The sequence below is a fragment of the Symphalangus syndactylus genome, chromosome 22 (genome assembly GCF_028878055.3).
Source record: "Symphalangus syndactylus isolate Jambi chromosome 22, NHGRI_mSymSyn1-v2.1_pri, whole genome shotgun sequence".
Lineage (NCBI taxonomy): Eukaryota > Metazoa > Chordata > Mammalia > Primates > Hylobatidae > Symphalangus > Symphalangus syndactylus.
Genome location: NC_072444.2, coordinates 8,745,058 through 8,767,227, shown reverse-complemented (window position 1 = coordinate 8,767,227; position 22,170 = coordinate 8,745,058). Strand labels below are relative to the sequence as shown.

Below are 22,170 nucleotides of genomic sequence, written 5' to 3'. Positions count from 1 at the left end.
ACGGTCTGTTTTGTACACAGCTGTCCCCGGTATCTCCCATCACTGTCATCCTGGGGATGTGCTTTGCCTCTTTCCTGTGATGTTTCTCCTGTTTCCTCTATCCTTGCTTTTCTTTGTGTTTTGATAGAGTGCTACTCCTCAGAAATGGTACATGGGATGTAATCGTTTTTGAGACATTACATGTCTGAAAAGATGGCTTTATTCTGCCTTCTCATTTGATTTTGAATTTTGTTGGGTATAGGATTTTAGGCTTGAAATTATTTGCCTTCAGAATTTTGAAGGCATTGCTTCATTGTCTTCTAGTTTCCAGTGTTGCTCTTGAAAAGGCCAGAGCCATTTTGATTTTTGATCTTTTCTATGACTTTTGTTCCTCTCCCTCCTCCTTTACACAATCAAGCAAGTATGATCTTTTCTTTTTTCTTGTCCTTATGAAGTTGAGAGTTCACAATTATATATCTTGGTGTGGGTTGATTTTCATCTATTGTTCTGGGCCCACGTCTATTTTTTACCAGACTGATTTCCTAAAGAATGTTATTTAGTATATTGCCTGGCCTGAATGTGGTAGGCATTCAACAAATGTTTATTGAAAGAGTGGGACATATTGTTACACTTGAGAGAACAGCTTTGCCACATACTAGTTGCAAGTTAGATAAGTTACTTGTCCTTCTGTTTTCTCATTGGTAAAATGGGAATGATAATGAGACAATCTATACATGAAAGCATGTAGAATCATGCCTGACATGTAGTAAGCATTCAATAAAAGTAAGGCATTATCATTATTATTATGATAGTATTATTGGCTGAGCATGGTAGCTCATACCTGTAATGCCAGCACTTTGGGATGTAGAGGCAGGCGGATCACTTGAGCCCAGGAGTTTGAGACTAGTGAAACCCTGTCTCTACCAAAAATGAAAAGATAATAACTGAGTGTGGTGGCACATACTTCTAGTCCCAGCTACTCAGTAGGTTGAGGTGGGAGGATAACCTGACCCTGGGAAGTCAAGGCTGCAGTGAGCCATGAGTACACCACTGCACTTGCCTGGGTGATAGGGATAAGGCCCTACCTCAAAAAAAAAAAAAAAAAGATAGTATTATTGTTTTAAAATGAAATTACCAATTAATCAAGGCCTTGCCTTTAAAAGAAAAGATTTGTGTGTCATAATCTAGAGATGCATTCTGGAGCATCCTTCAGGTTGATTATTCTACCTGTTCTTTTCTTAGGTAGGATGTACAAAAGAACAGTGTATCTTTTACTTAAAATTGATTGTATTTAGCAAGACTATATGGCTTTATTTTAGCTATTGGAAAAAGATAAAATCACAACAAATTTAGTTAAAGATCGAATTGGCTTTTATTTGTGATTCATGTATTAGGCGGCCTTCATTCTACAAAATAGAATGAGGGCTTCCAATAAGCAGTGGCAGAACAGTGGGTTTTGTAAGGTAGGAATAAGGAAGCCAAGTAATAGGAAAAAACTGATTAGTTTACATCAAGTTACTTTTCTTCTAAATGCTAAAGCAGAGAGGACTTTCTTGTTAAACTGACTCAGGTAGACTGGAATCTCCTGTCTTCAGGAAAAACTGGTCTGTTTAGCATCTACCCACTTCCTTTAGGTTTCAGTTTGATTATGTGGTATTTGGTATGAGTGACTCCATTTTGGTTTGGCCTGATCTGTTGGAGCCAGTGAAGAAGCTTAGACCAAAACAATGGCCTTCCATGATTTTTGTTTAACACTATCATTCCATGTATATGCACTGTCAATAAGCCAAATTTCTAGATAAGACCTTCTCTAGAAGTACACAGATATTTGTGAAATGATTGAATCCGTAAAGTTCATAGTAAATCATGGTCATCCAAGTTTTCTGCCATTCTGAAAATACGGAAGGTAATAGAGCTATACAGGCTTTGGGGGCTCATCCCCCCATTTTATAGATGAGGAAACTGAAGCACGTAAAGGCAGAGTGACATCCTCTAGTTGCACAGTCAGTTTACTCCAGTAGCTCCTTGCCTGCTGCCCCTTCCTAAGTTATTTTCTTCCTTAGCTTTTTACTCCTTTCCTTGATTTTTACATTTCATCTGTAGTTTTTTTGTTTCCTCTACAGAATTAGTTTATGTTGTAGAAAAAAAAATGTGAGCCATAATACCATGAGAGACAACTTTTTTCTCTTCTTTCCATTCTCTGGTGTCTTCTTTTTGTGTATATAGAGATTTGTCCTTTGTATATGTAACTTCTGTCATTAAGAGCTTTGTGCTTTGTTTGTAGACAGTTGAGTACAATTAGCAGGGAGGAAAGTTTTCCCTCATGTGGAGTGGCTTGCTTGTTCACTTTTCCTACTGACTGCATGATAATGGGCCTATTGCCAGGGTCTGGCAAGAGTGGAAAAGCAGTAAGAAGCAAACTTCTTTTTCTTTCAGGCTGGAGTGCAGTGGTGCCATCTTAGTTCACTGCAACCTCCACCTCCCAGGTTCCAGTGATTCTCATGCCTCAGCCTCCCAAGTAGCTGGGATTACAGGCGCCTACCACCACACCCAGCTAATTTTTGTATTTTTAGTGGAGACAGGGTTTCACCATGTTGGTCAGGCTGGTATTGAACTCCTGGCCTCAGGTGATCCACCTGCCTCGCCCTCGCAAAGTGCTGGAATTACAGGCATGAGCCACTGCGCCCAGCCCAGAAGCAAACTTCTATAGCTCTGTGAGAGATTTATTGCCACTATGAATCAAAATTGTCAGTTAAATAGTTGCTTCCTATATTTTATTCCTGCTTAGAATTATTTACTAATGAATCAAGGATTTTTTCCTTGGGAGAAAAGTCACATTAATTCCCCCTCCCTCCAAATTTCATCTCTAAGCAGAAAACTTGTGCTCTTCTGGTAAATAATGAGAATTTTAAATTAGGACTACATTCAATTCAATGGTATATAGTCATTGTCTTTTTCCATCCATTTTCTGTGTAGATGAATTTTCTTGCCTTTAGAGTCAGATAATCAGCTCTGAAAAGATCATCAGTAAAAAGAGAAGTCTTTTGCTCACCTTCACAGGTAAAGAGCAAACACCAATGGAGTGACTATTAAATAAAGAGTATGAATAATTTAGTTTATAGTCATCTGAAAGGATTGATTGTTTCTCATTGATTCATGACTGGCCTTGAAGGCAAGTGGCAGTCACGGTTGTATCTTTATTGTCTGGCAAATTAGAAAGACGAAGGGGAATTTTGTAAATACACTTGCAGAGTAGGAAGGCTGCATTTATTATCTTGTCTTTTGCTACAGAGATTTGGGTCAACACCTCTAGTGAATTTAAATGTAGTTTTTTGGGGTTTTGTTTTTTATTTTTTGTGTTTTAACTTAGTACTTAAGGAATGAGACCTAGAATTACCTGTGCTCTAGAGTTTCTATAACATAACTTGGAGCAGTGATTTGAAGTCAACATCCTAACAGCAGCATAAGTAATGGTTATTCCTTGAGTTAAGACAGATAGACTTCTGGAACTGTAGAAAAGTCTTTTACCTCAAAGGACAAGGATTTGTATAAATCTCTTATGTGTATGTGTGGGGGTTTTAGGACCTCCATATAAGGGTAGCTGATGACTAACTCAGGGAATGGAGTTCTTGTTTTAAAACATTATGACCTAAGGTTGTAAATGTGCTGAAGATATGAAAGGTGTTAGTCTGTTCTTGCACTGCTATAAAGAAATACCTATAAAGAAAAGAGATTTAATTGGCTCATAGTTCTGCAGGCTGTACAGGAAGCATGGTGGCATCAGCTTCTGGGGAGGCCTCAGGAAACTTAGAATCATGGCGAAGAACTATGGGGAAGCTGGCACGTCTTACATGGCCAGAGCAGGAGGAAGAGAGGGTGGGATGCTACATACTTTGAAACAACCAGATCTTGTGAGAACTCTTACCACGAGAACAACACCAAAGGGGGAAATCTACCCCCATGATCCAGTCATCTCCCACCAGGCCCCACCTCCAACACTAGGGATTACAATTTGACATGAGATTTGGGTGGGGATGCACATCCAAACTATATCTGCTCCTATTCATTTTACCTCTTTAAACGCTATTTCTCTAGTTGAAACTTTATTAATCTATCTTGGTTTACTTCAGTAGCATCATTCATCTATCCTTTGTTCATTCATTCATAAACATTTATTGTTCAGATAGTACCTGCCTTGTGCTGGGCAGAGCTATAAAAGACAGTCTCTTTCCTCATGGAGCTCCCAGACTGACTAGGCAATAGCAGTAAGATGGACACCCACATAGATGGGGAGTCAGAAGGGGTTTCTGGAGAAGGTAATAACAGATATGAATTATAAGAGACAGTCAGGAATCTTCCAGATGAAGAAGTAGGGAGAGAGTATTCCAAGTAGAAGAAACCACTTGTGAGAAGGTGTTTTGAAAGAAGAACCCATAGGAGACGGGTAATACTTCAGTTGAATGAATGAAGATCTATATCAGGATATTACTGCTCTTCATCTCTGTATTATTTGGAAACTTGTTTTTTAAGCCAGAGAAGGAATATGATTCTTTTTAATGCACAAGCTTAAATTCTGCTTAAAATGTTAATATATTTCATTCTCAGTGTATGATTGATAAAATGGACTCTTCAAAAAGAATCCATACCACTGAAAATATTCAAATAGAACTAGATTATTCAGAATTGCTATTTTAGGGGACATCTGAAGATCCTGCTTTTTTCCTCTAGCTCTAACCCTTTCTTCCATGCTGTAACCATACTCTTTGAGAAATTGGTTTGCATATATTATTCTCTATTGCCTTACTGCATATTAGTTTAACATAACACAAGAAAGGTGTAAATCATACATATACATCCCAAAGATTTTTTTTTTTTAATTTTTTTTTTTTTGAGACAGAGTCTCGCTCTGTCATCCAGGCTGGAGTGCAGTGGCTCAATCTTGGCTCACTGCAAGCTCTGCCTCCCGGCTTCACGCCATTCTCCTGCCTCAGCCTCCCGAGTAGCTGGTACTACAGGCACCCGTCACCATGCCCGGCCAATTTTTTTGAGTTTTTAGTAGAGACGGGGTTTCACCATGTTAGCCAGGATGGTCTCGATCTCCTGACTTCGTGATCCGCCCGCCTGGGCCTCCCAAAGTACTGGGATTACAGGTGTGAGCCACTGTGCCCGGCCAAAGAATTTTTTAAAAGCAAACACATCTGTGTAAACGCCCCCAAGATAGGAAAAATGAACATTATCAGAACTCTAAAATCCCCTGTTGTGTCCCTTCCAGTCACTACCTCCAACCCCTTATCAGTTGTTACTCCTCCCAACTCCCTGTCAAAAGTAACTTCTTCCTCCAGCCTGGGTGACATAGTGAAACCCTGTCTCTACAAATACAAAAAAATTAGCCAGGTGTGGTGGTGAGCACCTGTAGTCCCAGCTACTCAGGAGGCAGAGGTAGGAGGATTGCTTGAGCCGGAGAGGTGGAGGTTGCAGTGAGCCGTGATTGTGCCACTGCACTCCAGCCTGGGTAACAGAGTGAGACCCTATCACAGAATTAAAAAAAAAAAAAAGTTAATTCATCCTGATGTCTGTCACCATCAATCACTTTAGCCTGTTTTTAAACTTTACATAAATAAAATCATACAGTGTCTTCTCTTAGGTCAGGTTTCTTTGGTTTCATTCATTATGATGTTTTTGAGATTCATTCATGCTATTTCAAATAGCAATAGTTCATTCTCATTACTGTATAATTTTTTTTTTTTTTTGAGACAGGGTCTCACTCTGTTGTGCAGGCTGGAGTGCAGTGGTACAATCTTGACTTACTGCAACCTCCACCTCCCTGGCTCAAGCAATCCTCCTGCTTCAGCCTCCCGGCCTCGTTACTGTATAGTATAATATTTCATTGTTTGACTACACCACACTTTATGTACTCTACTATTGATAGACATTTGGCTTGTTTACAGTTTGGGGCTTTTATGAATGCTTCTGCTAGGAACATTCTTGTAGGTGCCTTTTGGTATACATCTCACCGTAAACGTTTCTGTTGGACATGTTCCTAGGTGTGAGACTGACGGATTTTAGAGAAGGCATATGTTCAGCTTTAGTGATACTATCAAACAGTTTTCTGTAGTGGTTTTACCAGTTTACACTCTCACAAGTAATGAGCGAAAGTTTCAGCTGTGCCATGTCCTCATCTGCACTTGATATAACTCATTGCATTTTGATTTCTGCCCTTCTTGCTCTGCTGAAACTGCTCTTACCAAGATAAATCTGACATGTTTTATCCTCATGTTACTTGTCTGTTTTGCAGTATTGATTATCTTAATTACTCCCTCCTTGAAACTTCGTGTTCCTTTAGATACTGTGATACCAGCCTTCCCTGTCTTTCTCCTACCACTGTAGTCTCTTCTCCTCAATTTACTTCTCAGCTCTTTGTTCTCTCTCCATCCCTTAAATGCAAGTGTTCCCCAAGTGTCCCCCTTTATTTTCACTCTAATACATACTCCTTGGGTGATTTTTAAATCTTCTTTAACGGGTTCATTTACCACCTCCATGAGGAAGGTGCCCAAATGTATATCTGGCCCAAATTTCTTTTCTGAGTGCCAGACCTGCTTATACAGCTTTCTATTGAAATATTCCACTTGGATTTCCAAAGATACTTTAAAAATATACCTATTTAAATATATTACAATTTATTCATTCAATTGTTGATGTACATGTAGGTTGTTTCTTGTTGTTGCTATTTTTTTCTCCTTTATAACATTTGTTCCTTTTCGTGCATTTCCTGTTTTAGTGAATAGTGCCACATCCACCCAGTTGCCCAAGCCAGCAACTTGAGAATTATTCTTTACCACTATATCTTACCAACCCTCATCATGAGCCCATCCTTCCCCTACATCCCATTTACTTAGTCACAAATCCTAATAGCTTTAACTCCTATTTTTTTTTCCTCTGTCCCATAGACTTTATCCCATCAGACCCTTTTGATCAATATCGGTACCATTTATTGAATACTGGCTGTGTGCTTTTAGTATACATCAAATAATTTAACCCACAATAACTCTGTGAGGCTGGTAGTTTTATCTCGATTATACATATGAGAAAATTGAGGCTCAGAAACACTGTTATATAAGGTTACACAGCTGCTAAATGGTAGAGAGGGTGAGGCAGGATTGGAATTCAAGACTGTCTGACTTCAAAGCCTGTACCCTTAACCATTATATTCTGCTGGACCACAGTTATTCTCAACAACAGCGTCTTTTCTGGTCACCCTGGCTACAGTCATGCTTTCTCTAATTGATGTCACTCCTTTATTTTAAATCCTTCAATGGCTCCCGCTTGCTAAGAACTTGATAAAGTCTAAGTTCTTAGCATGGAATACTCTCCCTCCATGTCTGGTCCTTACTGTTCTTTTCAGTTTTACATCTCTCCTCTTTGCCTTTGTGCTCTAGCTATGCTGAACCACATGCAGCAACTCAGGTGTATTGCAGTCACTTTTATACTTTTGTGCCTTTCTGATTACTTCGTTTTCTTCTTTGCCTGGCTAACTCATTTGTCCTTCAAGACTCCATTTAGATTCCCCAGACATTCTATTAAGAAACATTTCCTAACTGACTTCTAAACCATTTCGGTGCATGTCCTCTGTGCTCTCAGAATACCCTATGCTCTATCACAGCACTAGCACATATTTTTTATCATTGTAATTATCACACCTCCTCGAACAAACTGATTGTTCTGTTTTTGTCTCCTGATTAGAATGACAGCTCCCTAAGGACCAGTGCTAGTTTTTAATCCTTTTTTTTTTTTTTTTGTAACCACGGTGCTTAGCACATGGAAGCATTCCTCAAATATTTGTTGGCTAACTAAAATGCTGGGAACTAAACAATTTAAATTGAGCATAGAAGTACCTGTTCTTGTACACATTGATTTTTATTATCTCCAGAAGATTTTGTTTTTGATTTTGATTTGGAGGTGTAGATAATTGAAGCAATAACAATTTGTTCTACGTGGTAGCTTATACCCTGGAGTCTTTATATGATTGACACACAACTGCGTTTGCCTTCCCTATGTCAAGTTAGTAGAAATTCTAGCACAGACTCAGAATGGCTCATAGAATCCCTGGAAGGAACTTGGCAGCTTCAGCTTACCTAAGGAGATTCTCTTAAAATAATGGAGAACGTGAGTCTTCTATGGTAAGAAATATCTACTCCAGAGTGGTAAAAAGTGATAGTAGTTCTGGATTGCGTGGTATAAACCAAGGTTCTCAGAGGTTTCATGAAACTCAGTTGGTGCTTTTAAAGTCTTCCTTTGCCTTTGAAAATACAGCAACTTTTTAAAAACCTTCTTTAGTCTAAATGAAAGACTAAGGAGAAAACGCCCAAGTCACCCCTTTCTGACAGGGCTGAAACAAGTATGTGCTTATTTTTATACCTTAGAACAATTTAATCATATGTGGCATTTATTATATATATTAATTTTCTGGTTTAATTGTGGTGGGAGTATAAAAGAAAACTAGTCCCCACTCTTACGTTTATTGTCTGTTGTGATGATTATATAATAGTCAAAGTAGTATATAATCAATTTTAAAAATGTGGTGTTCAAGCCCATTCCTTCAATAGGGCAAATAGGATAGTCACCATATGCTCTGACCTTGTTGGTAGAGGGTGAGGAGTGGACACCTTACTCCTTTTTTCTAAATACCATTGTCTCTGGGTGCGGTGGCTGACACCTGTAGTCTCAGCACTTTGGGAGGTCAAGGTGGGCAGATCACTTGAGTCCAGGAGTTCGAGACCAGCCTGGCCAACATGGTGAAACCCCATCTCTACTAAAAATACAAAAAAATTAGCCAGGCATGGTGGTGGTCGCCTGTAATCCCAGCTACCCGGGAGGCTGAGGCAGGAGAATCGCTTGAACCCAGGAGGCGGAGGTTGCAGAGAACTAAGATTGCGTCACTAAACTCCAGCCTGGGCCACAGAGCGAGACCCTATCTAAATAAATAAATAAAATGCCACTGAAATTCAATTTTAAATCTTTTGGACAAGGGAAGGGGAGGTATTAGGAAGAGGCAAGAGAGGGGCTCCTGAGGTGCTAGTAATGTTATAATTCTTATATGTTCACTTTGATATTTTATTGACCTTTATGCTTATGTTTTATGTACTTTTCGACATGTATCTTATATTCCATGAAAGTGTTTTAAACAATTCTAGAAATTTAGAAATTTCTGTCTTTAAGCTTTTCTCAAAGGGACCTATGAAAGATGTTAATGGTGAGGTTCTTTTCTAGTGCCGTTATTTTCCATTGTCTACCATGGGTCGAGGAGCCCTAGCCTGGTGGTGTGCAGATTCTAAGTGGAATGGGAGAACAGTGAAGGACAAGATTGGCGTGAGCAAGAGTAGTTCGGGAAAACAAAATAGTTATTCATTCAGTAAACGTTAACTGGGCACAAGCCATGTACTGAATACTGTGCTGATATAGAAAACTTTGGCCAGGCATAGGGGCTCATGCCTATAATCCCAGCACTTTGGGAGGCTGAGCTGGGCAGATCACCCAAGGTCGGGAGTTGGAGACCAGCCTGACCAACATGGAGAAACCCCGTCTCTACTAAAAATACAAAAATTAGCTGGGCATGGTGGCATGCACCTGTAATCCCAGCTACTCAGGAGGCGGAGACAGGAGAATCACTTGTACCTGGGAGGTGGAGGTTGCAGTGGCCTGAAATCGAGATTGCGCCATTGCACTCCAGCCTGGGCGACAAGAGTGAAACTCTTGTCTCAAAAAAAAAAAAAAAAAAAAAAAGTTTAAGACCAGCCTAGCCAACATGTTTGGCAAAACCCCATCTCTACTAAAAAATACAAAAATTAGCCGGGCGTGGCAGCGGGCGTCTGTAATCCCAGCTACTTGGGAGGCTGAGTCAGGAGAATTGCTTGACCATGAGGCAGAGGTTGCAGTGAGCTGAGATTGTGCCAATGCACTCTAGCCAGGGCAACAGAGCGAGACTCCTTCTCAAAAAAAAAAAAAAAAAAAAAAAAAAAAGAAAAAGAAAAAACTGAAGGAGACTAAAGGTCAGTGTTGGAGGGGGAAAATAAAATGTGGATGCTGTCAATTAATTCTGGTTGTAGCTATCTACTAGTCTTTATAGAATAATATAAATAACCAATGCTTACTTAGCATTTGCTGTTTACTAATATATTTACATGTATTAACTCATTTTATCTTCACAGTAACACTATGAAGTAGGCTCTACTACCAATATCTCATTTTATAGATGAGGAAACTGAGGTACAGATTTCTAAAGTCACTCAGCCAGGAAGTAGTGGAGCTAATATTCAACCCAAATGTCGGGGTCCCTTTTTGTCTGCTCAAAATCACTGTGCTTTGTGAAATTAATGCAAAGACTATCAAAGGAAATGCAGGTTGGTCTGGAGGCACTATTTGAAGGTAGTCAGTGATCTTGCTTCCAGTAGTCTGTTGTTGATGTGTTTCGGAGCTCTGTGTGAATGCCTTTTCTCCTTTTTACAGACATGGCTGGATTCCGCCAAAGAAATAAAAAAGCAGGTTCGTGGTAAGTGGATATAGCTCTTTTTATAGTTCTTTCTTTCTTTTAGTAGGTCAGAGGATTTCCAACCATTTCTGGCTGTGAGTCAGTCACTTTAGAATCCTGACTACTGCAGATTGCTTTGAAATCGAGATAAAGCCTTCTCCTGGAAGGAGGAGATTCCATAATAGAAAAATATAGCAGAGGTGGATACTATTGAGATGTAGGTCAGATTTTGTTGATTGTTTTTTTACAACTGGGCCAAGTTGGGGAAGATAGGAAGAGTTGAGAGTAACAGAAAGTGGAAAAGAACAAAGATGAGAAAAGAAAAAGGATATGGGAGTCAGTTCTCAAAATGGTAGTGACTGAAGCCGCAGTTGCCTACTAGGAGTTTGCTGCCGTATCCTGTTCCTTTTAAATTGTTCTGAACTATTGCATTATAAATTTTATGTTTTCCTCTTCATGGTTGTTTTCATCCCTTTTAACAGTCCTCTTCCAAACTGCAGTATAAAGGACTGTGGAAGAAAAAAAGAATGGAAGGACAAAAATTGCTTGCACTGACCCTTCTGACATTGTGGCTTTGCTCCTAGCTCTAACTCTAATGTACAGTCCCGCTTTACACCCTGATCAGACTGGTGTCCTGGGATAAATGTTTCTGGGTTGAAAAAAGTGTAGATTAGTATTTTGCAGTCCCAGGCCCAATGGCTAATTAAGACTACCTGTCCTTTTAGTTTAGTTTTGAAGAAACTTCCAGGAAATGAAATAGTTGTTATTTATCACGATCAGTAAGTTTCAACACTCACCTGAAAACAAACTTTACTTTTCATTTGTTTCTTAGAAGAAAATACTTTTGTTATGGTGAAATGTTTTTCTTTAGACCCTGTTTGTAATTGTTTAGTTTTCTTAACGGAAGAAACAAAATACTCTTTTGGACTGATAACTCTCTGTATTTGCTTTCTACCTATAAAAGCTTGTTTTAAAATGCAAGTCAGAGCAAACAAATATTCAGAATATTTGAGACACCACAAGAAAAATATAACTCCTTGCTCCTTTCAATGAAAATACTTTTAATATAAAATATTAAGAACATATGATTATACAAGAAGATTCTTTAGGAGAAAAGTTAACAGAGTTTGTGACGAGTAAAAAAGAATATCTAGAAGATTATCTTCCTGGGTATTTAAAAAAAAATCTTGCTAAGAAAAAGAACCTTAATATTTTTCAGGTAAAAAAATTACACCATCCTGGCCAACATGGTGAAACCCCGTCTCTACTAAAAATACAAAAATTAGCTGGGCGTGGTGGCGCATGCCTGTAATCCCAGCTACGCAGGAGGCTGAGGCAGGAGAATTGCTTGAATCAGGAGTCGGAGGTTGCAGTGAGCCGAGATCGCGCCACTGCACTCCAGCCTGGCGACAGAGCAAGACTCCATCTCAAAAAAAGAAAAAAAAAAAATTACAGAATAATAAAAATGCTTTCTTCAACATGGGGAAAAAAACAAAAACACCGTGTACCTTACAAAACCTTTAATAGAAAATCAAATTGTAAACATTTTTTTAAGCCAAAGGGAAGAATGACATTTATTGCAAAGGTGGGGGGTTTTTAAAGTTTTTTTTGTTTTGTTTTGTTTTTTGTTTGTTTGTTTGTTTTGAGACGGAGTTTCGCTCTTATTGCCCAGGCTGGAGTACAATGGTGTGATTTTGGCTCACTGCAACCTCCACCTCCCAGGTTCAAATGATTCTCCTGCCTCAGCCTCCCAAGTAGCTGGGATTACAGGCATGTGACAGCATACCCGGCTGATTTTATATTATTTTTAGTAGAGACAGGGTTTCGCCATGTTGGCCAGGATGGTTTGGAACCCCTGACCTCAGATGATCCACCCCCCTTGGCCTCCCAAAGTGTTGGGATTACAGGCGTGAGCCACCGCACCCAGCCCTTAAGTTTTTTTTTTTTTTTTATCACGCGAGTAATATATACCCATTGTAAGAAATTTTAAACATTATAGGAAATTATCATGAAGAAGGTAAGAGTCCTCTAAATCCTGTCCTCTGGATATAATCACTGTTAAACTGATATAATCTGCAATATTTTTTTCTAGGCATATATAAATTTTGCATTTTAAAAATACAAGTGTATGGCCGGTTGCAGTGGCTCATGCCTGTAATCCCAGCACTTTGGGAGGCCGAGGCAGGTGGATCACCTGAGGTCAGGAGTTTGAGAGCAGCCTGGCTAACATGGTGAAACCCCGTCTCTACTTAAAATACAAAAATTAGCTGGGCATGGTGGCAGGCTCCTGTAATCCCAGCTACTGGGGAGGCTGAGGCAGGAGAATTGTTTGAACCTGGGAGGTGGAGGTTGCAGTGAGCTGAGATCACGCCATTGCACTCCAACCTGGGGGACAAGAGTGAGACTTCGTGTGAAAAAAAAATAAATAAATAAAAATTACATAGTTTTTAAATTTAATTTTTAAAATAGATGTTATAAATATGTGGTATAAAATAGAAAGATACATATGAGTATAGTATGAGATAAACCTCCCTTCTCTCCTTGTCCTAGTCATGCAGTTTTTGTTCCTGGAAGCAACCATGGTAACGTGTTCTTTCCAGGGATGGTCTGAGTGTAATAATATATGATATATATTTTAAATATGTATATGTATTTTTAGAGATGGGGTTTCACTCTGCCACCCAGGCTGGAGTGGAGTGGCACAATCCTAGCTCATTGCAGCCTTGAACTCCTGGACTTGGGAAAGCCTCCCTTCTCAGTCTCCAAAGTGCTGGGATTACAGGTGTAACCCACCATGCCTGGCTGGTCTGAATGTATATAGACACACACACTTGAATGTGTGTTTTAATATAAATATGCAACCAATCTTTTTTGTTTAACATAATTTGGAGTGCTATCCATATCAATATATATATATATTTATTTCATCTCTTAATTTTAGGTCAGGCACAATGGTTTATGCCTGTAATCCCAGCACTTTGGGACACTGAGGTGGGAGTATCGCATGAGCCCAGGAGTTTGAGACCAGCCTGGGCAATACAGGGAGACCCCATCTCTACCAAAAATCTGAAAATTAGCTGAGTGTTGTGGTACATGCCTGTAGACCCAGCATTTCTCAGAGTATCTCTGTCATTAAGTGAGGCATGATAGGCATGCGCCACTGCGCACAGCCTTGTTTATGTAGTTCTAATCCTTTATAAATCAAACTATTATATTAAGTTGGGCAAAAAATGAGATCCTCTAGCTCAAATCCTTAAGTGATATCTAAGCAACTTTCTTCTTTTTAAAAAATTGTTTTATCCACCAAGCATGAAAATATTTAAAGATGTATTAATAGAAAAAGAGAAATGTAGGCTGGGCGCAGTGGCTCATGCCTGTAATCCCAGCACTTTGGGAGGCTGAGGCAGGCGGATCGCCTGAGGTCGAGAGTTTGAGACCAGCCTGACCAACATGGAGAAACCCCGTCTCTACTAAAAATACAAAATTAGCCAGGCGTGGTGGTGCATGTCTTTTATCCCAGCTCCTCAGGAGGCTGAGACAGAAGAATCGCTCGAACCTGGGAGGCGGAGGTTGTGGTGAGCCGAGATCACACTACTGCACTCCAGCCTGGGCAACCAGAGCGAGACTCCGTCTCAAAAAGAAAAAGAAAAAGAGAAATGTTTGAATATTTTGAGGTACTTCCAACAATTAGAAACTTAGGTATAAACGTAAAATTATTTTGTGTTTATTTTTATAGGTGTCCCTTGGAATTTTACATTTAATGTAAAGTTTTATCCACCTGACCCAGCACAGTTAACAGAAGACATAACAAGGTAAATAAGTAATAAATACGTAATTTATCATATAGTAATGTGTATGATGAGATAGTAATTCTTACCACCATAAGCTCTGCTAATTCCCTATTCAGAACTGAAGAAAAATAGTGATATTAAGTAGCCTAAGATTGAAAGTTTCTCATCACTTCAAGACAGGCATACAAATAAGTGAATCTAAAAGCCTTAAGTATCTGTGACCTGTATCACAAGTATCAGGAAATTGGCTGGGGAACTGGCCTTGCTTATCATGGATATTATGCCAAGCTGTGGGCAGGGCTCCTACCAGCACCCTCCAAAAGGGCAAGACACAAATACAGTGGTAAAATGGCTCTACTGTTTTTTGTTTTGTTTTGTTTTTTGGGGTCTCTTTTCATATTCCTTTCCCACCATGTTCCTTCTTTTTGTTGTTGTTTTTTGTTTTTTTGAGATGGAGTCTTGCTCGTGTCGCCCAGTCTGGAGTGCAGTGGCGCGATCCTGGCTCACTGCGACCTCAGCCTCCTGGGTTCGAGCGATTCTTTTGCCTCAGCCTCCCGAGTAGCTGGGATTACGGATGTGCGCCACCACGCCCTGCTAATTTTTTTTTTTTTTTTTGCATTTTTAATAGAGGCAGGTTTTCGCCATGTTGGCCAGGCTGGTCTCGAACTCCTAACCTCAGGTGATCCGCCCGCCTCAGCCTCCCAAAGTGCTGGTATTACAGGCTTGAGCCATTGCACCCGGCCCCACCATCTTCCTTCTTATAGGTATCAAAAATCTGAAAGTCTAAGTGTTATTATTATTTCTTCTTATCTCCCTTTAAAAATGTTTGATGAAGTACTTGATCCCCTGAACTGAATCTTCCTTGGAGCCCACCTAATTTATGAAATCTTGTACTCTTTAAAAACAGCCTACTGATGTCTTTAAGAAAATGGCTTTTATTGGATTCTATAAAAATATTAACTAAAAAAGAAAATGGAAAATCAATAGATTATAAAAAGTACTACTGTGCATATTTATATTCATGGCATCTTGCATAGGGTCTTATCCATAGGAGATGCTTGTCAAATGTTTGTTAAACTGTTGGTTGTTGAGTAACTGCTTTCTATTTCTGATTTTGCTGCTAACTATCTGATTCCAGGCAGATTTATAGTCTTTAGGCCTAGATAGTTTCCATATCTCTCAAATAAGAGAATAGACTAACCTCTTTAAAAATCTGATAATATTAAGTTCTATACAAAGTCAATACCATTTTTTCCTTATTATTTGTAGTCTAGTCATCCTCAGTACATTCTTGAAGTTGAGATGCCGGATTTCTGCCTTAAAAAATTCCTTTGGTTATTTCTTTTTCACAGTAATATTTGTCTTTTGGAATTGCTACTTAATTGTCTTTCTTCGTCTAGGCTTATGTATAAAACAAAACATGTTTCTAAAAATCTTTGCTAATTATTTACATTTTAGAGAAGTTTAAAATTTTTGTGCCTTATTTGGCATTGTTCTGATATTTAAAAAAAATATATGTTGTGACTAATAGCAAAATGTTATTTAAGATCTTAGAAGCAAAGATATGATTCTAATTAATTTAGGAATTGTCAATTTAATAGTACTTTCCTGTTTGGTAAAACAGTCTGAATTGGTCAACTCAGTCAATTAGAACACGTGGTAAGGAAGTCAGGGCCATAGGTGCAAACGTTACACTGATGGAGAGAAAAGTGTCTGAACGTGGTAAGGCACTCAGTTGGTTTGTTGGACTGAATTGTTTTAACTGCAAACTGTGCAGTTCCCAACAGTTTAGCACACAGATGGGATTAGTCTTACAAGGTGGCTAATAGTATGTAGAAGGCTGCATGCGACTTAACTCATCTTGGAGAGAAAATACACCAGAATATTTATATCCTAGTGAAAATGTTAGTGATGTCATCTTTGTATATGAAGGACTATATCTGCACACTTGGCATAGCAATGTGGTAGAAAAGAAAGGGCCTGGTTTTGGAGCCAGTCTTTATTACTTCCTGACACCGAGCCCACTAAGCTTCTGAGCTGCTTCCTCATCTATAATCTGGCAATGATACCCACCTCACAAGTTTGTGTGTGTGTGTGTGTGTGTGTGTGTGTGTGTGTGAAGATTAGGTGAGATAATTTATATATCTGTGGTACTTAGTATACTTAAAAAAAAATTAGTTTCATTACTTCCTTTAGACTTTTCTAAACTTTCCTCTTTCTAAACATGTGTCCAATATAGTTACAGTATTTTTTTAAGTTTTAATATGTAAAAATTTCAAACACACAGAGAGAAATAATAGTGCAGTGAACTACCATATACCCACTACCTAGATTGAACAGTTATTAGTATTATCTCATATTTACTTAATCGCTTTCTTTTCTTCTGTCTCCTTATTTTTTCTCTCTCTCCTTTTTTCTTTCTCCCCTTTTCTCCTTTTTCTCTCTCTATATTTTGTTGTTGATGTTGCTGACATAACATTTTTTCTCTTTTGGCTGTAGATATTATTTATGTCTTCAGCTTCGGCAGGACATAGTTGCAGGACGTCTGCCCTGTTCCTTTGCAACCTTAGCATTATTAGGTTCTTACACCATCCAGTCTGAACTGGGAGACTACGACCCAGAACTCCATGGCGTGGATTATGTTAGTGATTTCAAACTTGCCCCGAATCAGACCAAGGAACTTGAAGAGAAGGTCATGGAACTGCATAAGTCATACAGGTGAATATGTCTCCAGGGTTTGTTCGGTGTTTGTTTTGGCAATTAGTTTAAACACTTAACATGGTATTGGTTCAGTGTTTGCCTAAGAGGGATCATGGTGCCATAGAAAGAGTCAGTGTGAACTCAGTTTCCTCCACTGTTTGACTTTGGGCAAGTTACTTAACCTCTCTTAATCTAAGCTTTCTCATCAGAGTAATGGGCATTGCATTGTAGGATGAAAAGTAAATGAGGGAATATATGTAAAGCACTTAGCACAGTGGCTGGCTCAGTGCTCAGCAAATGGCAGCTATTATTATTTTTGTTTCCTTACCTTTTATTTTTTATCAGATTTAAAGCTCATTATGCTGCATTAGGTACCTTGAGATCCTTAGAGCAGGGGTTTTTAATTTGAGATCTTTATACATGGATAGATTTCAGAGGGCGCATGAAACTCTTGGAAGTATTTTTAAAAGTCTTTATTAAATTCACTGACTATACTGCTTTTATATACGAAAATGATTGGTAATGTTGGGAGTTATCAAGTGATCAAGAGCAAGAGTTTACAGTCAGTCTGAGCTGGGTTGAAATCTTGACCTTGGTTCCGACCTTGTGACCTTAGGTCTTTCAATTATAACTTCTCTGAGCCTCAGGTTTCTTATATTTCTGATGGAGATTATCACCTCAGAGAAACTAGGGGACTGCTAGGTTTAGAAAAGGTATTGTGGGCTGAGCGCGATGGCTCATACCTGAAATCCTAGCACTTTGGGAGGCCGAGGCAGGAGGATCACTTGAACCCAAGTGTTTGGGACCAGCCTGGGCAACATAGCAAGACCTCATCTCTACAAATAATTTAAAAATTAGCCAGGCATGATGGAGAACACCTGTGGCAAGTAGCTGAGGTGGAAGCATAGCCTGGGAGGTCAAGGCTGCAGTGAGCTGAGATCACACCATTGAAAGGTAATGTGTATAAAATACTGAATACAATGTCACAATGTCTTTCACATGGTAAAAAATTCAGTAAATATTAGCTAATATTAAAATGCCAGAATAATTTGTGTTTCTTCCTCTGCATACATTCATTGTTACTTGAGTGACTTGCTATAGCTTAGTTCTGTAAACTGCCTTAGCATATTAATGTGAAAGTCTGACCTTGGCCTTGAATTAGTACCCTAAGTTATGTTAGCATGAGTTAGGTTTCAAAGCTCCAAAGGATCACACTGCTCAAAGAGAAATCCAAAGAGTGGTGTCGGTAGGCTTGCCATGATAGTTAAAAGTATCCTTTCCAGCCATTGAGCCATCTTGTTCTCCTTGGGGTAGTTGGAATAGGATTGCATGGATTGGGATGCTTCAAATGAGAGAGCTGTAACTTAAGGTGTCTCAATTCTAGGTGCGTTATTGCCCCTGTAGGTTCAGGTACCTCAGTCATGAGGACCACACTAAGGACTTTAAAGTCTACAACCTACATAGCAGTGGTCTTATAGGAGTTACCCATCTCTCTTGGGGTCACACTATTTCCAAAGAGAACTGCACGTTTGCTTTTTAAGTTTGGACTTATTCTAGTACCAGTGTCTGGAATCACTAAATATACCACTTTCAACTTGTTGATGATTATAACTTAAGCATGTTACATTGTCTTTGAATACATTTTTATTGTTTTTATTTTTTATTTTTATTTTTGAGACGGAATCTCAGTCTGTTGGCAAGGCTGGAGTGCCGTGACGTGATATTGGCTCACCGCAGCCTCCACCTCCCGGATTCAAGCAATTCTCTGCCTCAGCCTCCCGAGTAGCTGGGATTACAGGCACCCACTACCACGCCTGGCTAATTTTTTGTATTTTTAGTAGAGATGGGGTTTCACCATCTTGGCCAGGCTAGTCTTGAACTTCTGCCCTCGTGATCCACCTGCCTCGGCCTCCAGAAGTGCTGGGATTGCAGCACTTTTATTTATATTCTGGTTATGATTTTCAGCATTTACATATATAAAAATATATGGACATATAAAAAATATATGCATATATACATAGAAAAGCAAGTACTGGAAAGAAACAAAATAATTTGATTAATTAGAATGTCAATACTGTAGGGAAATATTTTTATTATCTAATAATTTAAAAATATTTTTATTAGTTATAATATAACCTTTAGGCAATCAGTAAAATAGTAAAAGAAAATATTTTACTGCTGCCATAGAGCTGAACCGCAGAAAATGATGATGTCAGATTATGATTGGTGCTTGAAATCTGTCTCTGATTTTTTTTTTTAAAGAGAGATGGAGTGTCACTCTTGCCCAGAGTGGAGTGCAGTGGTGTGATCATAGCTCGCTGCAGCCTCAATCTCCTAGGTTCAAATGATCATCTCACCTCAGCCTTCTGAGTAGCTAGGACTATAGGTGTTTGCTACCATGCCCAGCTAATTTTTAAATTTTTTTGTAGAGATGGTAGTCTCACCGTGCTGTCCAGGCTGGTCTCAAACTTCCAGCCTCAAGACCCCCCAGGTGCTAGGACTACAGGCATGAGCCTCTGCACCCAGCCTAATGAGTGTTTTAATGGTTATCTGATCATAATAGGATCTCAGGTTTGAGAGGACTTATAGTCTCTCATCCAATGCTTGATTCTCCTTTATAGAATTGTTACATAATCATCATAATAAGTAGCCAGTTATTGTGCATCTATTATCATGTGCCAGATACTACGATAAGCACTTTATGTACAACATCACGTTTAATCTTTATAACCACCCTTTGAGTTAGGACAACGGTTCTCAAAGGGTGGTCTATAGACCCTGGAGATCTTCAAGATTCTTTCAAGGGGTCCATGAAGTCAAAATTATTTTTGTAATAATGCTAAGATGTTATTTGCCTTTTTCACTGTGTTGAAATGGGTGGGGCACAAATCAAGGCAGTTGCAGCAAACTGTACTGAGAGTCATTATATTGTTCTCCAGCATGCACTTGCAGTTAAAAAGAAAGCCAGCTTACCTTAGAATTTTCCTAATGAAGCAACAAAAAGTATTAGTTTTATTAAGTCTTGAATACATTTCTATTTAATATTCTGTGTGATTAGATGGGAAGTACACACAAAGCATTTCTGCTGCATACTGAAGCACAACAGTTGTCTCAGGGAAAAGCACTTGTGCAGTTGAGTTGTGAGCTGAATTGGCCATCTTTTTTTTTTTTTTTTTTTTTTTGAGATGGAGGCTCGCTCTGTCGCCCAGGCTGGAGTGCAGTGGGGCGATCTCGGCTCACTGCAAGCTCTGTCTCCCAGGTTCACATCATTCTCCTGCCTCAGCCTCCTGACTAGCTGGGACTACAAGCGCCAGCCACCATGCCCGGCTAATTTTTTGTATATTTAGTAGAGACGGGGTTTCACCGTGTTAGCCAGGATGGTCTCAATCTCCTGACCTCGTGATCCGCCCGCCTCAGCCTCCCAAAGTGCTAGGATTACAGGCATGAGCCACCACGCCCGGTGGCCATCTTTTCTATAAAACACCATGTTTTCTTGAAAAAATGACAAACTATGATTATTCAGACTCGCTTATTTGACACACATTTTCTCAAAAATGAAATGAGCTAGTACTTTTTAGGAAAGCAACTGATAGTATTTGTTGCTAATGACAAAATTCAGGCTTTCCGGTAAAAATTAGAATTTTGGAAAACTTTTATATATTCCTATGATCTTGACACTTTTAAAGACTTCTGCTAAGGTCGGTGGTGATTTTAATGAATGTGAGTTTTTTATACACATATTGTATCAAGATTTGGAAGATTTTCATAACTTAGTGAATAAGTATTTTTCAGATTAGAAATGCACAGTGTTAAAAAAATCATGCACAGGTAAAAGATCCGTTCAAAATGCAAGGTAGACCAATGGATTTTAATGTAACAGTACAAAAAGTTCATTGATAAGTTTCTACATTTCACATTGAAAATTATCTTTAAGAAACTGCCATTGGTAAGTTTTAGTGTAATACCAGAAAAGAATATTTTAGACCAGGCGCAGTGGCTCATGCCTGTAATCCCAGCACTTTGGGAGGCGGAGGCATGCGAATCACAAGGTCAGGAGTTCGAGACCAGCCTGGCAAATATGGCGAAACCCCGTCTGTACTAAAAATACAAAAATTAGCCAGGCATGGTGGTGGGCACCTGTAATCCCAGCTACTTGGGAGGCTGAGGCAGGAGAATCGCTTGAACCTGAGAGGCGGTGGTTGCAGTGAGCCAAGACCGTGCCATTGCACTACAGCCTAGGCGACAAGAGCAAGACTCCGTCTCAAAAAAAAAAAAAAAGAATATTTTAAATTCATAGTCACCCCTTTTCAAACTACATCTCTGTGTGAGATCAGATTTCTTCACATACTGCCAAATCAATATATTGCAACAGGTTGAATGCAGAAGCAGTTGGGAGAATTCAGCTGTCTTCTATGCCAGACATTGAAGAGGTTTGTAAATATGTAAAGCAAAGTTACCTGTTCATCACTTTTTCAGAAAATATTGGTATTTTTCAGAAATTATGTTATTTATGTTAAAAAGTAATGGGATTACTATTATTTTATTTTATTTTATTTTAAAATGGAGTTTCACTCTTGTCGCCCAGGCTGGAGTGCAATTGTGTGATCTTGGCTCACTGCAATCTCCACCTCCTGGGTTCAAGTGATTCTCGTGCCTCAGCCCCCCGAGTAGCTGGGATTACAAGCGCCTGCCACCGCACTTGGCTAATTTTTGTATTTTTAGCAGAGACAGGGTTTCACCATGTTGGCCAGGCTGGTCCTGAACTCCTGACCTCAGGTGATCTGCCTGCCTCGGCCTGCTAAAGTGCTGGGATTACAGACGTGAGCCACCGTGCTTGGCTGGATTACTGTTACTTTTTAGAAATTTAATAAACATTTTAAATTTTCCTTAGTTAAAACAGTTTTAATGTAGTGAATACTAATAGCTATAAGCCACATAAAGAAAAGCTCTTAGCCAGGCACAGTGGCTCATGCCTGTAATCCCAGGACTTTGGGAGGCCAGGGTGGCCAGATCACCTGAGGTCGGGAGTTCGAGACCAGCCTGACCAACATGGAGAAACCCCGTCTCTACTAAAAATACAAAATCAGCCAGGCCTGGTGGCACATGCCTATAATCCCAGCTCCTCAGGAGGCTGAGGCAGGAGAATCGCTTGAACCCGGGAGGCAGAGGTTGTGG

The 22,170-nt window shown here is 39.3% G+C and overlaps 1 protein-coding gene across 50 annotated transcripts in view; it reads left to right on the top strand.

Moving 5' to 3' along the window:
* Positions 1 to 22,170, top strand: part of EPB41 (erythrocyte membrane protein band 4.1) — a 230,018-nt gene that overhangs the window by 120,195 nt on the left and 87,653 nt on the right. For all 50 annotated transcript variants that reach the window (XM_063631419.1, XM_063631417.1, XM_063631410.1 and 47 more), the window contains 3 exons: positions 10,483 to 10,525; positions 14,241 to 14,316; positions 16,795 to 17,013. In XM_063631419.1, coding sequence (XP_063487489.1) covers positions 16,991 to 17,013 — 23 coding nt within the window. In that variant the 5' untranslated portion in view covers positions 10,483 to 10,525; positions 14,241 to 14,316; positions 16,795 to 16,990. The remainder of the gene's footprint in view (positions 1 to 10,482; positions 10,526 to 14,240; positions 14,317 to 16,794; positions 17,014 to 22,170) is intronic.